Source organism: Gracilinanus agilis, chromosome 2, assembly GCF_016433145.1.
Source record: "Gracilinanus agilis isolate LMUSP501 chromosome 2, AgileGrace, whole genome shotgun sequence".
In the NCBI taxonomy this organism is placed as follows: Eukaryota; Metazoa; Chordata; class Mammalia; order Didelphimorphia; family Didelphidae; genus Gracilinanus; species Gracilinanus agilis.
The window spans coordinates 138500233-138516194 of record NC_058131.1 but is presented as its reverse complement, the minus strand read 5'-3'; the positions used below and the strand labels follow the sequence as shown (position 1 = coordinate 138516194).

General features: G+C 38.2%; 1 protein-coding gene across 2 annotated transcripts in view; it reads right to left on the bottom strand.

Moving 5' to 3' along the window:
* The window catches only part of PCSK2 (proprotein convertase subtilisin/kexin type 2), a 319189-nt gene that overhangs the window by 65366 nt on the left and 237861 nt on the right, over positions 1–15962 (bottom strand). For both annotated transcript variants that reach the window (XM_044660725.1, XM_044660726.1), the window contains one exon: positions 5090–5178. In XM_044660725.1, the coding sequence (XP_044516660.1) occupies positions 5090–5178 (89 nt within the window). The remainder of the gene's footprint in view (positions 1–5089; positions 5179–15962) is intronic.

The following is a 15962-nucleotide window of genomic DNA, read 5'->3' as shown; positions in this document are numbered from 1 at the left end:
TCCTCCTTGCCTCTCTCATAGGTCCTCTCTCATTCCCAAATTAAATTAGAACTAATTTATGCTGATATTCTACCCAATTTAAACCTGAAGGAAGAAGACTGATATGTGCATAGACTATCAACAATTATTCCTCACCTTTTCTGTGTCTAAGAAGGAAGAAATATGTCCCAGGGAACTTGGCAGAAAGACTCCTTTAATCATGTTAAATTCGATAGGATTGAAGCTTGTGTTAATTCACTGAGACACGAAATTACTTGGGGGTGTGTGGGATACTTTACATTCAGCAGCAAGGATGGGCTCCTCCGAACAGACTTCATATAGTGTATGCATATGGTTCTCCTGCTTATTCTCTACTGCTCTTTGGGATTGAGGGTAGCTGGTAAACCCTGTAACCCTTCCAGTGACAGGAAAGCCAAGGGAAGGAGAGTGCCTTTATCTTTTCTAAGATTTTGTGAGGAAAAAGAGATAAATTTTCATTTCACTTTCTCTCCTTATTGAGGCAGTCTTGAAGATCAGGTCAGCTTTTAGGTGGGAGCTTTGCATGAACCTCCATTTAATTAATTTAGTTATTGAAAATTGTGGCTTTAATTTCCTTTCGCTTTTGTCTGCCTGCAGAGATGTTAATGTACCCCTGCCTGGCCCATTTCTCATTCTCTGTGGAAATCCTGGCTTTCCTGAGCACCCTGGGACAGATTTTGTTTTGGTTCAGTCATTTCAGTCGGACTCTTCATGATCCCATTTGGGGTTTTCTTGGCAAAGACACAGGAGTGGATTGCCATCTCTTTCTCCAGCTTATTTTCCAGTGATGAAACTGAGGCAAGATGGGTTAAATGACTTGCCCAGAGTCATGCAGCTCTTATATATCTGCAGCCAGACTTGAACTTAGAAAGATGAGGCTTCCTGACTCCAAGCCTGGTGCTCTTATCTACTGCATCGTCTTCTTCCAGTCAATGCGAAAAAGTTGCCTCTACTTGTCAAATAGGTATCATTGTGGAGGACTCTAGTTGAGTTATTGTTCTACGATTTGGCTTAAAAGTCCCAAATTTTGTGCCCATTTAATTTTAATTTTTTTTTCTTACTGAAAGTCAGCAAGGTATGGTGGATGGTGCACTGGATGTGGAATCAAGAAGTCCTAGACAGATCTTGTGCCCGACATTCACTAGCTGTGTGTCCATGAATGAATGAACCTCCCTGAGCTTCCATTTCCTAATCTGTGAAATGGGGACAATAACACCATGGCATTTAACTCATGATGTTGTTGGGAAGCATCAATGAAATAAAGTATATGGAACACTTTGTGAACTTGGAAACATTTGATGATCAGTTTTTATATCGTAGGTAAATGCTGCATCGCAAAGTTTTCTTTTTCTGCAATTAGCTTCCTCTAGTTTGTATTCTCCCTATACTCACTCCTTTTTGTAGAAGCCCCAAACCAGGCCATACTGGGAAATATTTCATTTAAAACAGGGAAAAAGCTTCTGCAGGGATTGCTGTCTTGATTGTAGGAACTAGCCTTATTGGAAAAAAAGGTAACCTTGTCAGTATTTTTCTACTTTCTACCTGAGGAATTGGGGTAGGGTATGCTGTATAATATGGGCCATGAGATGACACAGTGGATAAAGGACTGGGCCTGGGGGTAGAAAGATCTGAGTTCAAATGCTGCCTCAGACACTTACTGGCTGTAGGACCCTGGACAAGCCACTTAACTCTGCCTCAGTTTCCTCATCTGTAAAATGGGACACATTGGAGAAAGAAATGGCAAACATTCTAGCATCTTTGCAAGAAAACCTTATGTACAAAAGTCCCTGGGGTCACATAGAGTCCAACACAACCGAACAACAACTGGGCTTAATAGACTCAGCGTAGCTAAAGGTCCTGTCAGGAGACAAAACCACACACTCTATTTTCATCTGGATGTTCTTTGCAGAAGAGAATTCAGTGACATTGCATAATATATTCTAATATTCATAATCCTTTTCATCCAGGAAGACATTTTTGACACGAATCCTTCTTTAGAGACCCCTTTCTCTAGACTAGGAATGGAAATAGAAAGATCTGGTCATATTTGGCCATAAATGTATTTTTTATGTACTTCAGAATCATTATTAAATAACTTCTCAGTTTTACCTACTCAAGGTTAAATACTCTTAAGGTCTTAGGTTCATATAGTTAGAGTTTAAAGGGATATTAGAGTTCCTTGAGACCATCCCCCATTTTACAGGTTAGGAAATTGAGTCTTTGAGGAATAAAGTGACTAGCTGAAGTTTACATAGAGGGTAAATTGCTAAACTGGGATCTGAATCCAGGTTCCCTGACTTCAGGCTCAGTGTTCTTTCGACAGAGCTTTTCGGCTATTCCTCTTTCCTGAGGAATGAGACAGGCTCCCTATTTTATAATCCATTCATCGTTTCCATTTCATATTCTGAGCCTTCTCTAAGTTCTCCCAACATCTACCGTGATGAGGCTACGGCCAAATGGAGTGGCAATTCCTCTCCCTAACTTTAGTATCCTCTCTAGTTATGAATTGGAGGTGGTCTAAGGAGGTCCCTAGCTTCCTCCGAAGCTTTGATGGACTTCTAGTGATCTCTCCTGGCCACTTGGTGGGGCTGTAGACTGCTAATCTATTTATAGGGTGGTTTCCAGTTAGGAAAAAAAAAGGGATTTTTGTAGGAGTTGTTTTTGTGGTGGTTCACATAAGCGGTAGATTCTTCTCTAAAGAGCAATTACAAGCCAGAGCCAACTTTTCTGAATTGTTGACCAGAATGAGGAACTGTAATTTAAAGTTTTCTGAGGTTTATCAATCTTATATTAGGAATGCTTAAACCTAAGTAGAGGTTATTCTCTCATTTGATCCATTTTTAAAAAAGAAAATCTCATAGCAGAGGTTCCACATGGGTTGACTGGCTACGAGAAGACCGATTTAGGGTTAGAGGGTTGGGATGGAGGTTTCTGTGGGCAACATATCTAGTAGAAGCAACGTGAATGATAGTTTGGAAACAAACTGAGAGGCAGGTGGGATAGCATGGAATGCTAAGAAGGGCTCTGGACTAGAAGTGCAGACCCCAGATCAGAGTTTTGGGGCCAGAAGAGACCTTAGAGGATATCCAGCCCAATCCTCTTCTTTCACTGATGAAATAACTGTGGTCTAACGAAGTAACGTGACTTGCCCACTGTCACATAGGGAGCGGAGCCAGGATTTTGTCCCAGGTTATAGGATTATGCCTTTAGAGCTAGACAGACTGCAGAGATTGTGGAGTTCAACCTCCTTGTTTTATGGATGAGATAACTGAAGCCCAGAGATATTTAAAAAGTTCCCTTAGGTTTTATAGGCAGAAGAATGGAGATTTGAATCCATATCCTCAAACCTCAGATCTGGGGCTCTTCTCACTATATCTCAGTTCCTCTGACATACGGTTTGTAGTTCCATCTCAGTAATTAACTCGTTTGTTGGGCAAACCACTCAACTATTGTGTTCCTCAGTTTCTTTACCTGTAAAAAAGGGATAATACTGTTTGCTTTGGTAGAGGAGGACAAAATGAGACTTGTATGTATTAGAAAGTGTTAAAAGCAATACTGTACAAGTGAAAAAATTATCTGCTAGGATTTTTGGGTCAGATACTTAATTTTTTTGAGCATAGAGACTTGGAAATGTGCTCTTCCAAATTAGGAACAAAATCTGGTGCCTCTGGACTGTGGCTTTACCTTATTGGTTCATGTACAAATCACAAATCATGGTGCCAAACATGAGAGAGAAGCAAATGGCTAATGTGTGTGGATGAGAGGAAGGGATTTTCAATAATGAGAAAGGAAAAAGTATTCAGACGGAGATCACAGGGTTGCCTGGAGCTCTTTCCTCTTCTGAAAAGTGGACCTTACAGCCCCAAGGAGCTCATCTTTCAACACACATCTGGTTCCTTTAACTTCTCAGAATCTTCAAAAATAGTGAGGAAGATAGCCATTTTAGTAGAAAGTGAGTTTGTACCAGTCTCGCCTCTTTCGATCCTGTTCACTTCTCGCTTGGTTGCACAGACCCAGCTTTTTTTTTCTTTTTCCAACCACCATCCCAGTTATAAACATTGCATATAAAATATTAAACTGGGGATTTTCTTTCCTTTCCTCAATCTCATTATTGTCGCTGGCATTTTCCTACCAGCCCTATGAATACAAAAATGCCAAGAGAGTCAAACCCCCAAAGGGCAAAACTTCTAACTGTTTACTTTTTAGAAACCTACAGCTATATCCCTCTGAAATTCATCACCAACTTCTGTCAAGTCTCCTCACACCCAGTGACAGCAGGTGTGTGATATAGTTAAGTGGCAGGATTTATATGGGAGGCTACTGCTGTATTTAGCAATCTGAGAATGCAAGTGTCAGTACCCAACATGGTTATGGTCTCTCTAAGTCTCTGGGGAAGAAATGCCAAGACTATTATTGCTTTAAAAAATCAGGGACGTGAAGCACTGGGGTTGGTGACTCAGCCTGAATAAATTACAAGTGAACTTTATACAAAACTTAGAATGAACCGAGACTCAAACTTTTCTCCTGGCCTCATAGAGACGTTTTTTCTTTTTCAAAGAAAAGACTTAATTAGTGCTTCTCATTTTCTTAAGTAGCTTGCATTGCTTTTCTCATCCTCCTTTGAGCTTCTAGTTCCCTAGCCCTTGGAAAGAGGTAATGCAGATTGTCTACTGGGACTTAAAAATTGATCCTAATGAGCTGGTTGTCTCTTGTGTGATATAACACGTTACTACTGAATGAATTTCACTGTTTTCCTGAGGGCCAAGTTCAGATATGTGGCCTAATTTGGAAGGTCACATGGAGTTTTGTATGTGATCTGAGTTTACAACAATTTTGGGTTAAACTATTACCCTACAGGTTATCATTTCTTCGGTTTTCTTTCTGTTCTTTATTACTGATTTCCTTCACCCAAAGTGCCTAGTGAAAAGTGAGAGGGGAGAAATAGAGTTGATAATCAATGCAAATTGCTTCTGGGGCCATGATTCCTCTGGGCAGAATGTGAAGAACAATGTATGCCACTCTAGAGTTTCTATGAGAGAAAGATCAGTTTTCTAATGTGAGAATAACATACCTGCAACCTTGGAATTGTAAGCCACTCCAACCCCGCAGATGTTATTATTGGCTGCTGCTGATACTTCCCCTGCACAACGGGTTCCGTGACTGTGGAGAAGAAGAAAGCTTACGTTAGATGTAATGTTGTTCCATGAGATAGGTTTAAAGGTCTTTGGAAAGAATTGTTGAGGGAAACACTTGAAATGCCTTCCATAATCATAGAAACAAAAAAAGGATAAAACAACATGATTATGTAATAATAGACACAGAAAAGCCTCTAAAATGGCATTCATATTTGTTAAAAATCCTCAAAAGCACAGACATTGAAAAGTTTTCATTTAATAAAAGCAAAGACATTTTTTTTTGAAAAGGAATAGCTAGCATTATTCACAGTGGAGAAATATTAGAAGTTTTCCTAGTAAACCAGGAGTTAAAGTAAGGATGTCCCTTCTCCCCACTATTTACTTGACATAGTTCTAGAAGTACTAGTCTATAAATAGAACAAAATCAAAGGTACAAATATCAGCAAAGAGGAGATCCAATTATCTCTGTTTGTCAATGTCATAGTGGTATACTTAAAAAACTATAGTTAGCAAAGAAAATTTTTGAGATGATCAATAGCTTCACTTATGAGTTTGGATATCTCTAAAGATGAACATTTTCTACAATATTAGCATAAGTACAAAGAAATAATAAGAGAATTTCATTCAAAATAGCTATAAAATGCATAAAATATCTGAGTTAACTATCAAGATTTAAGCAAGATTTACATAAATACAATTATAAAGCATTCTTTACAATGCCAAGACAAATAGTTGGAGAGCTATTCACTCCTCATGGGAGGATATATTAACAATATAATAAAATGAAATATGTATTTAAACTAATTTCTAGATTTAGTGCTATGTCATTCAAATGACCAAGGAGACACTTTATAGAGTAAGACAAATAATAACAGAATTTCTTTAGAACAATATAAAATTTAGAACCTCAAGGGTAATAATAACAAAAAGTGCAACTGAAGAGCTAATAGAATTACTAGACCTCAAATGACATTTTATAGCCATAAGTTTAAGAACTATTTGATACTGGTAAAATGGTGAGGAGTGGACAAATGGCAAATGCTAGATAAGCAAGAAATTGAAGTAATCAAAGTAATTAGTCTAGTGATGGATAAATCCAAGATTATATGTTCCTAGAGTTCTTCCCTTTGGGAAGAACTCAGAAAATTGGAAAGTAGTTTGGTACAATTTAGGATAATACCAACAACTTATACCATGCAACCACAATAAATTCATAATAAATACATAATCCGAATATAAAATACCATAAAGGATAGAATGAGTTCATGTATCTTTGATAACTATGACTAAGGGAGAATTTTCAAGTAAACAAGGAATAGAAGAGTTTGAAAAAGAAAGACAATTTTGCTACATAAAATGAAATGGTTTTGCAAAAATAAAATTATTGAAGATGACAAAAGAGTGATGAATATTTATATCAAAGATCATAGATAAAGTCTGATATTCATGCTTGTGGCTATAGGAGGGGGATGGGAGGAGGGGAGGGAAAGAACACGAATCATGTAATCACGGCAAATAGCCTAAATTAATTAATTAAATAAATGATCATAGATAAAAGTCTGATATTCAAAATTCAAAGGAAACTGACACAGGTATATAACATCAAGAACCATTTCCATTAGACAAATGATCAAAGGATATGAACAAATAGTTAAAAAAGAATTGGAAACTATAAATGACCAGATGAAAATATATTTTCCAAATCACTGCTAGTAAGAGAAATGCACATTAAAACAACTTTGACGTTTTACCTCACATCATGCAATTTGGCAAAGATAATCCAAAATGGCAATAGTGTTTAAGGGGCTGTGAAAGGATAGGCGCAAGAATGCTCTACACCTGGAACTATTCTTAATATCAATTAGAAGTTATGTAAGAGAAAAGTGACTAAACTGGCCATACACTTTGCCTCAGAAATACAGCTATTGGGCAAATATATCAAGGAGGTCAGAGACAGAAACAAACATTCAATATATACCCAAATATTCTCCTCATAGAAGCCAAAAATTGTATGTGCCAGTTGTTGGAGAATGATGGAAAATAAACAACTATAAATTTACATTCATACATTACATAGAATGCTGTGGTGAGGTAAGAAGTGACAATTAATGAGAGGTTTAGAGAAACATAGGAAGATTTATATGGGCTATTGCAAATGAACTTAATTGACCTGAGAGAAAAATAAAGTTGCAACAACAATGTAAATGAAAAAGATCACTAAAAGCAAATTGAATTCCGAGTATAGTAAATGAATAACAGTTAAGGCATCAGAGGATGAATAATGACAAATTTCTTCTTCCTCACAGTAAGATTGGTTCTAGTTGGATAGAATAGTCATATATACACTGTCAGATGCAAATATGCTCACAGCACTGGATCATTTTACTTCTTTTTTTATTCTCTTTTCCTCCCTCCCTCCCTCCCTCCCTCCCTCCCTCCCTCCCTCCCTTCTTCCTTCTTTGTTCCCTTTCCTTTCCTTTCCTTTCCTTTCCTTTCCTTTCCTTTCCTTTCCTTTCCTTTCCTTTCCTTTCCTTTCCTTTCCTTTCTTTTCCTTTTCCTTCCTTTTTCTTTCTTTAATAAGGACAGTTCAGTAAGGGTAGGGGAATGAAATGGAGACAATGCATTAACAGAATATATTTTTTCTAAAAAAGAGCTTTTATCCCTGTGAGTACTATGTGAATAGGTTACTATGTCTTGCAAATAGTTTTTTTCTCCTAATGTTTTTTAGGTAAGTTTTTATATCAAAGGCAGAGGTGAGAAGGGAGAGCATTCTAGATAAGGTATTACAAAAGTGTGTTTTACAAGGAGAGAGGAAGAGAGTAAACATTTATTAAGTACCTACTAAGCACTGTCCTAATGTTTTATAATGATCTCATTTAATCCTCACCACAACCCTAAGAGATAGGTTCTATTATTAGCCTCATTTTACAGATAAGGAAACTGAATCAAAAAAGTGATTAAGTGACTTGCCCAGGGTCTCACAACTAGGAAGTGTTTGAATTTTGGGTCTTATTGACTTCAGGTCCACAGATTAATCTACCATGGTCTCTCTACCTTCAATGAATGGCAAATAGGAAAATTTTACTAGACTATATTTACCACTGCTGGGCTAAGGACGGTCCCTAGCCCGGATGAAAAAGGAGGAGGGTTGGGCGTGGGGCTAGCAACCCCACCCTGTAAAAACTACATCTGCTAAAGAAACTGCAACCTAAAGTAGGGGCATCTGGGCTAGCTCAGTGGATTGAGAGCCAGGCCTAGAGACGAAAGGTCCTAGGTTCAAATCCGGGCTCAGACACTTCCCAGCTAGGTGACCCTGAGCTTACCCATTGCCTACTGGTTGTAGCCCTATGCTCCTAGAATGGAGTCCCAGGATGAAAAAAAAATATTTGGAGGAGTGGATACTTCTGATTTTGAACCATTAGAAAATGCCAAAGACTTTGATTATGAGAACTTCTTTTTCTAGGTCTTTAGTAGCAGTGTCTACTGAGGAGCCAGGTGCTCTAGCATTTGCAAGGGGAATTGCCAGGTAACAGCTCTGTAAGAATTGATTCCCTAGAAAACTATAAGGGACAGGCTAGAAGGAGGGTCTCTGTTTTAGGGGTGTAGCTGTTCTCCTCAGGGTTCTCATAGTTGCTTAACCATGACAGCTGTCCACTGGTTGGTATTGGTAGTGGCAGGATTGGAAGAAGGGCCAAGGGTCTATTGAACATGTCTTTCCTCAGTGCTCACTTTCCCCCAGTTTACTTGCTTGTGGCTTCAGCTGTTATTGGTTGATCAGTCAGCCACTCATTGGTGGTAGCAGAGATGGCAGGTCCTTTACGCATAGGGTTGCTTCCCTGGATGATGGCTGTGGGAACCAGACCAACAGGAGAGTTTGTGTTCTGAGCTGAGGCATTGCAAGTCCTGTGGCTCTTGAGCTTAGAGTCTTAGATTATTTCCATCAGAGTCCGAGAGGTGCTGGACACATTCTTGTTCCTATCTTTCTTAGCTGCTTCAAGCTGATTTGTCAAATGGAAATTTATCCTTACTGGTGAGGAATTAGGGATCTTGAGTTAAATGGATGATGGGGTAGGGTAGTGATGTGGTCAGACACATTTTTTTCCCTAAAAATCAGTTTGATAGCTTTGTGGAGGATGGCTTGGAATGGAAATTGGAATGGGGAAGGCCTTTTGGCACTGAGATTAAATAGAGGGTTATTGAAATAGTACAGATGAGAGGTGTTGAGGGCCTTAACTAGGTTGGTGACTATGTGAGCGAAAGGAAGGGGATTTATATGAGAAATCAATCAATAAATCACCAAATATTTATTAAATACCTACTATCTGGGTCATATGTTATAAAGAGAGAGATGCCAAGATTTGACTACTGGATGGGATCTGTGGGATGATAGTGAAGAGCTGAGGCTGAAAGTGAGGTTGTGAATGGAAGTAATAGAGAAACTGAGAAAATGCAAGAGTTTTGTAGGGCAAGATAACTAGTTCTGCTACAGAAATGCTGAGTTTGAGATGTCTATAAGGGAAAGCATTCTAGGCATGGAGGACAGCCAGCAAAAATACTTGGAGCTGAAGAGTCTTTGTGGAACATCAAGGAGAGCAATATTATTGGATCAAAGAGTATAAGGATTTTATATTTGGAGACAAAAGAGAGTCACTGGTGTTTAGTGAGTAGGAAGGTAATATGGTTGGAGCTGTACTTTAGGAAAATCACTTTGGAAGCTGAATGAAGGCTAGATTGGAGTGGGGGAGAGACTTGAGAAAGGCAAACCCCATAGCAGGTTATTTCTAACCCCCTTCTCTGATTCTCTTTAGATTTGCTCTAATTTCTTTTGAAGTCTTTGGTATTTGGACTACATGATTTTTTTTAGTGTATGCCCAGCTTTATACTTTTATAATTCCTAGGCACAGCTTTCAATAAGTCCAGCATTTTCTGGATGAAAAATGTCTGGAAAGTCATTCTATTTTGATTGCATAAGACACTAGATATAACTTCTGTTTGCCTCAGTATCCTCATCTGTAAAATGGGATAAAAATAGCATCTAAGTCCCATAGTTGTTGTGCAAAACAAATGAGATATTAATTGAAATATGCTTAGTACAGTGCCTGGTATATAGTAAGTGCAATATAAATATTAGTTATCTTCATCATCATTGTCACCATCATTTGAAAAAGGTAAACCAAAATTGGTAGGAATTCTGAGTTTCTAAATTTAAATATAAATCCTAAACTACCCAAAACCTTAAGTTTTAGACCTGATCTTCAGAACTCCCAAGAGAATTGAACATGACTGGGCAATTTACAGACCCATTTCACTGCAACCTGTCTATATATTCTTGCAAACTTTGGAAAGTATGAAACATCAGTGATACCGTTCATTGAACAAAGAGATCTGGAAAAATGGGTGAATTAAACTTTTGAATTTTGTCGGATTTCTTTTACCATTTTATAGGCAGCCTTTTTCTGTTGGAAATGCTTAATGAGGGTTTATACTTCTTCCATCATTCAAATAACGGCTTAAAAATGACACTTTAGGCAAAGGAGTCCATTGACTACATTTCTTAGAAATGGTGTGTGGTCTAGCTTCATGTTTTGGATATGCTGTTTGGGTAAGCATAGCTTTCACACTGACTATTTTATTTTATTTTAAAAATAACAACCCCAGGGATCTCTTATTAGACTCACTTCACACAAGTGAATTAAAAAAAATTCTTTCTCTATAAAGCTTGGATGTCCTGTGGACTCAGAAATCCTTTTGTGAAGCTTCAAAGGAGAAACTAGACTAAACTATGTATATTGCATGAGGAGAAAGCCTTTCAATCACTCAGCAGGTTGTGTTCTACAAACTGCCTTTGGTGGGAAAAGATCTGGGGATAACTTTGGGTTGCTAGGCACCCTTTATTTAATCACCTTTAGGCTTGTTATCAGTCTCATCTGAGAATTGAGAAGGCACTTCATCACAGTTTGCTGATGACTAAGAGTCCACCATAGACATTACGTTGATGATGACCTTCATCCATATGCTAGAATTCATCTCATAATATGTTGCTATGAGAATCTAGCTTCTTGAATTATTTAGGCACTGTGCTACAGGGTAAAGAGAGCTGGGTTTGGAATCGACATTCCAAGGTTCAAATCCTCCCTCTGATCCTTAGTGACCAAGATCACCATTTTACTCAGAGTTCAGTTTCTCAATCTGTAAAATTGACCAAATAATATTTTGCTCCATCGACCCCATTGGAACACAGTGAGAAAGCCATTTGCAAACTTTATTGCAAGCCATTATTATTTAAATGGGCCTGATTTATCATCTCTATAATTGGTTTGCTGAAAGTGATGACACAGAATCACCATCTACAAGAAGCTTTTCCCATTTCTCCTTAATCTTGGTGCCTTCCCTCTGAGATAATCTCCAATTTATCCTGTTTATATCTTATCTTTACACAATTGTTTGCATGTTGTTTCCCATTTAGACTTTGAGTTCCATGAGTTCAGCAGGGACGGTCTGCTTTTCTTTGTCTCTCTAGTGCTTAGTGGAATGTAATAGCAGAGCACACAGTAGGTACTTAACAACTGCTAGTTGATTGACTGACTGATTTATTTCTGATGTTTAAATAATTGAGTAGGAATTCTCTTCCATGCTTAATTTTTCATAGCACTAACTTTATTGAAACTCAAAAACATCCAGTAGTCGACTCGGAGGGATCTTTGTCCAGATCAGAAGTGGGAAGTTAGCCTCTCACTTGAAGCTGTCATTGCCTTCACTGATACCTGAAGTTATGTAAGGTGCAGGAGTGCTCTGTAGAACAAATTACCAAGTTTTCCAGGGTCTAATTGAGAGGAACACAAGCTTTGTAGCCTCTGAGGAGCATACTGCAATCTTGGAAAAGTAAGTCGCTTGAACTCCTTATACTTTTTTTTAACCCTTCCTTTTTGTCATAAACAGTTCTAACACAAAAGGGCAAGAGCTAGGCAAATGATCACACAGCTAGGAAGCGTCTGAGGTCACATTTGAACCCGGATCCTCCCAACTCTGGGCCTGGTACTTTATCCACTGTGCCATTTTGCTCCAAACTCATTATATTTTAATAATAAGTTTAAATATTTTATTTCCTAAAAACCTATTGCTTGCCTAGGGCTGTGCTAGGTGAAAAAGGGATACCAGATAAGTAGAAGATCATAACTTTTTCTTAGAGAAGTTGTTATGGAGAGAATACAAGGGTACATGAAACAAATAGAAAACTACTACGACTTGTAAAATCTTTTATCGAATTGCTTACCATTTCAGGGAGGAAGACTGGGAGGGAAGGAAGGAGAGTGAGAGGGAAGAAGAGTGGGAAGGAAGGAGAGAATTGGAACTCAGAACTTAAAAAATGAATATCAAAATTTGTTTTTACATGTAATTGGGACAATATTGTTAAAAAATGAAAAGTGTAATGACTAATGCTTTGTTATTTCAGTACTTCAAAGCATCTGTGATATCACTGATGTGGACATTTCCTCCACTGGTACATATTGCAACATACCCATGTATTCTTATTCTATGTGAACCTCATCCTTTGTCTCTCATGGTATCTCTATAGAGGAGATAGTCACTGTCCTAAAGACCTTTTTCTAAGTTTGTTTGACCAGTTCATGCCTTTGTTGATCCTCTAAGTTGACTAATGGATGTTTTTGAGTTTCAGTAAAAGTTTGTGCTGTGAAAAATGAATGATGGAAGTGCATTCTTACTCATTTAAACATCAGGAATAAATCAGGTAGTCAATCAGCAGCATTTGTTAAGTGCCTACTACGTGCTATTGGTGTAGCCCTTGGACTGTCTCTCGTGTCTCTTGCTTTTTCAACATGGTCCACTTCCTTTTCCTCTTATAAGTTTTCCTCAATTATCCCTTAAGAAGCTTTTCCAAGAAGGTCATGGTGAGAAATACACATCAGCCTACTGGCACCTAGTCACTCTGTCTTTGTTCTTTGGACCATCCAGAGCTGATTTCTTAGTTTCTCAAGATTTACAACCATATAGTGATACTGGGAGAACATTTTCCTAAAAAAAGAGGAGAATTTTGTGCTAGGGAACAGTCTGAGATTGGTAAAAGCACCATGCTATTTCTGAGACATAATTGAGCTGAATCTCGTCCTCTGATTCTGAATACAATTCAGTGAATACCTGCGGTGCCTGGCACAGATACATGCACCAATGTACTAACTAAATGGACTGCCCAACCATCTACATGCCACAGTTTGGACAATAGTGATTGTCCGTCCATTTAGTTTTTCTTATATAGTCTATTAGTCTGATCTCTTCTGGGTAATCATGGTTCTTATTAAGAAGAGAGACCTTGTAACATTCTGGGGATTCAGTTAATTAGCACAATATCATCTACAGTGTCATCACTTATGCCTGAAAATGGAATAGAAATTATATGTATATGATGAGGGATTGTAATAATGATAATCAAAGTTAGCATTTATAAGGTGCTTTAGTTTTGCAAAGTGCTTCATTTGAGCAAGTACTTTAAAAATGTTTTACTGATGAAGCAGAGGCTGAGAGATATGAAATGACTTGTCCAGGGTCATACAGTTAAATTAATGTAGGCTTTAAATTCATATTTTTCTGACTCCAACTCTTGCTCTCTAAGCAGCTAGTTCTAGTAAAGCAAAGTAAAAGAATTCATTGAAAAGGGATGCTTTAACTTCAGAAAGGCTTAATGAAGATAAATCTTGAGTCAAGACTTGAAGGAAGTCATGGGCATAGATTAGCAGAGAAAAGGATGAGGGCATTTCAGAGAAAGGCATTTGCCATAAGGGAGAGAGAAGGCAAGGCATAGAAGGTAATAAGATCGACCAATATGGAACAGAGAGACTGTGCTGAGAAAAAGTAAGAGATGCATCATAGAGATATGGAAGACCTTAACTACAAGGATAATCTCTTTCAAATGCCATTTTCAACAGGTCATTCTTCTTTTTTCAAAAATCTTCTATTTCTTCCCATTACTTTGATGGTTAAATCCTTTCCCTTCCCTACTTGCTGACATGATGTCCAGAGGCAACCAATAGGAGTATGTTAGGGCTCTGGACACTTTCCTCAAAATGTCAGGGATGCTGAAAGTCCCTGAGGGAGTAGACATAGTAAAATTGGTTAAAAATAAGGAGATAGCACCCAACCACCTGAACTGGATCTATGCATAAGATGCTTCCGTATCTAGCCATCTGTACCTCCAAGGCAGTGTAGATACTTTGGGCTTCATGATCAAAGTCTCTGGTATGTATCAGCATACTGAGATCATGCCCAGGCATTTTAGCAGAGCTTTAAGAGCACTGAATCAAAGTCCTCCAAACTTTAGAGGGGCTCAAGACAGTGGCAAAGGACAAGGATGGGCACCCAAAGGATGGAGGACAGAGAGACCTTGGCAGAATTGTTGAACACATGGCAGCTATGGACAAACTGTACCGGACTGATTAGCAAATTGCCTCATTCACTTAAAAAAAGAATGAATATTCTCAGAAAGGGAAATAGCTACTGCTCCCCTCCTTACAGATGCAGCACAATAAACCTCTTCAAAGAAGGTAAGTAATCTCTAAATTATACACCTGTACTCTGAATGGGGGTGGGTGGGAAATAAGCCATTAGCCAGAATCTTGGAATCCCAAACCGAGGCCAATTAGAGGGCCACGGGAACTCTTGTGAGAGCCTGCAGTTCTTTAAGGGGTTCTGAGTACAAATGAGAAAAAGAGGGACCTCTCTACCTTTCCTTTTGCATCCTCATCACTGAGAAAATGTTTAATCTTACAAAGAGGATATTTTTTTCTTTGTTTTTTTTTTTTTTTCTAGCCATTCATTATATATTTTTTGGGCATCTATTAAGTGCAAGATGCTGAGCCAGTTATTTTGGATGTCACAAAGATATTTCAGACCTTCCAGCCCCCATCACTGGCTCTGAAGGATTTTATCACCTCGCTGTGGAAACGAGGAGACGTATGAATGTAATACTTGCTACCATAGCCTTCTGCTACGTAGTGCGAAAATTTAGCTACCTAGGATACGCTGGATCTGAATAGCTTCGGTTAGGGAGTCGTTATCATAAAGAGTGACAGTCAGAGGTTACATTGCATAAGGAGGTGTGTATGTGTGTGTGGGGTGTGGTAGGAGGGAGAGACTTTTAAAATAGCTGACACTAACTCCAAGGGACTCATGACAAAAAGGGCTATCCACTGCCACAGAAGGAATAGACCGAGTCTGAATGCAGATTGAACTGTACCATTCTTCACTTTATTTCCTCCATGAGTTTTCTCTCATGAAAGCAATATGTGTCTAGTTTTACAATATGATGAACAGGGAAATATGTTATATCATATTATCTGCTTTCTTGGGGAGGAGGGAGAAGTGAGAAGGAGGGGAAAAACAGAACGAGACAGATTTTTGGACATCGGTAATATGAGAATGTTTCTTTTGGATAAGCATATTTATTATAATTTATTACATATCTATAACAAATTGTATCTATTATATTATTATGTTACAGATAATATTATGTTATATGTAAAAAACTAAAAAGAAATGGTAACAAAAAATAGCTGACAATGCTTTAAGGTCTCTTGCTTTTTCTTTTATTCTGTTTTGGGATTCAAGTGGGTATTCTTTGTGAACCCTCTGGTATAATTGTGACTGGGATTCCTAGGGGTGTGGGTGTGATTCCAGAAGATGCAGGGAGCTGACCAGAGTGGGTATGTTCAGGCGTACCTGGGACTGTTGGTGGAGGTCTCAGAAGTAGAACAATTTTGAGGAAGAATAGGTAAGCGTGGGCTAGAGATATATAAT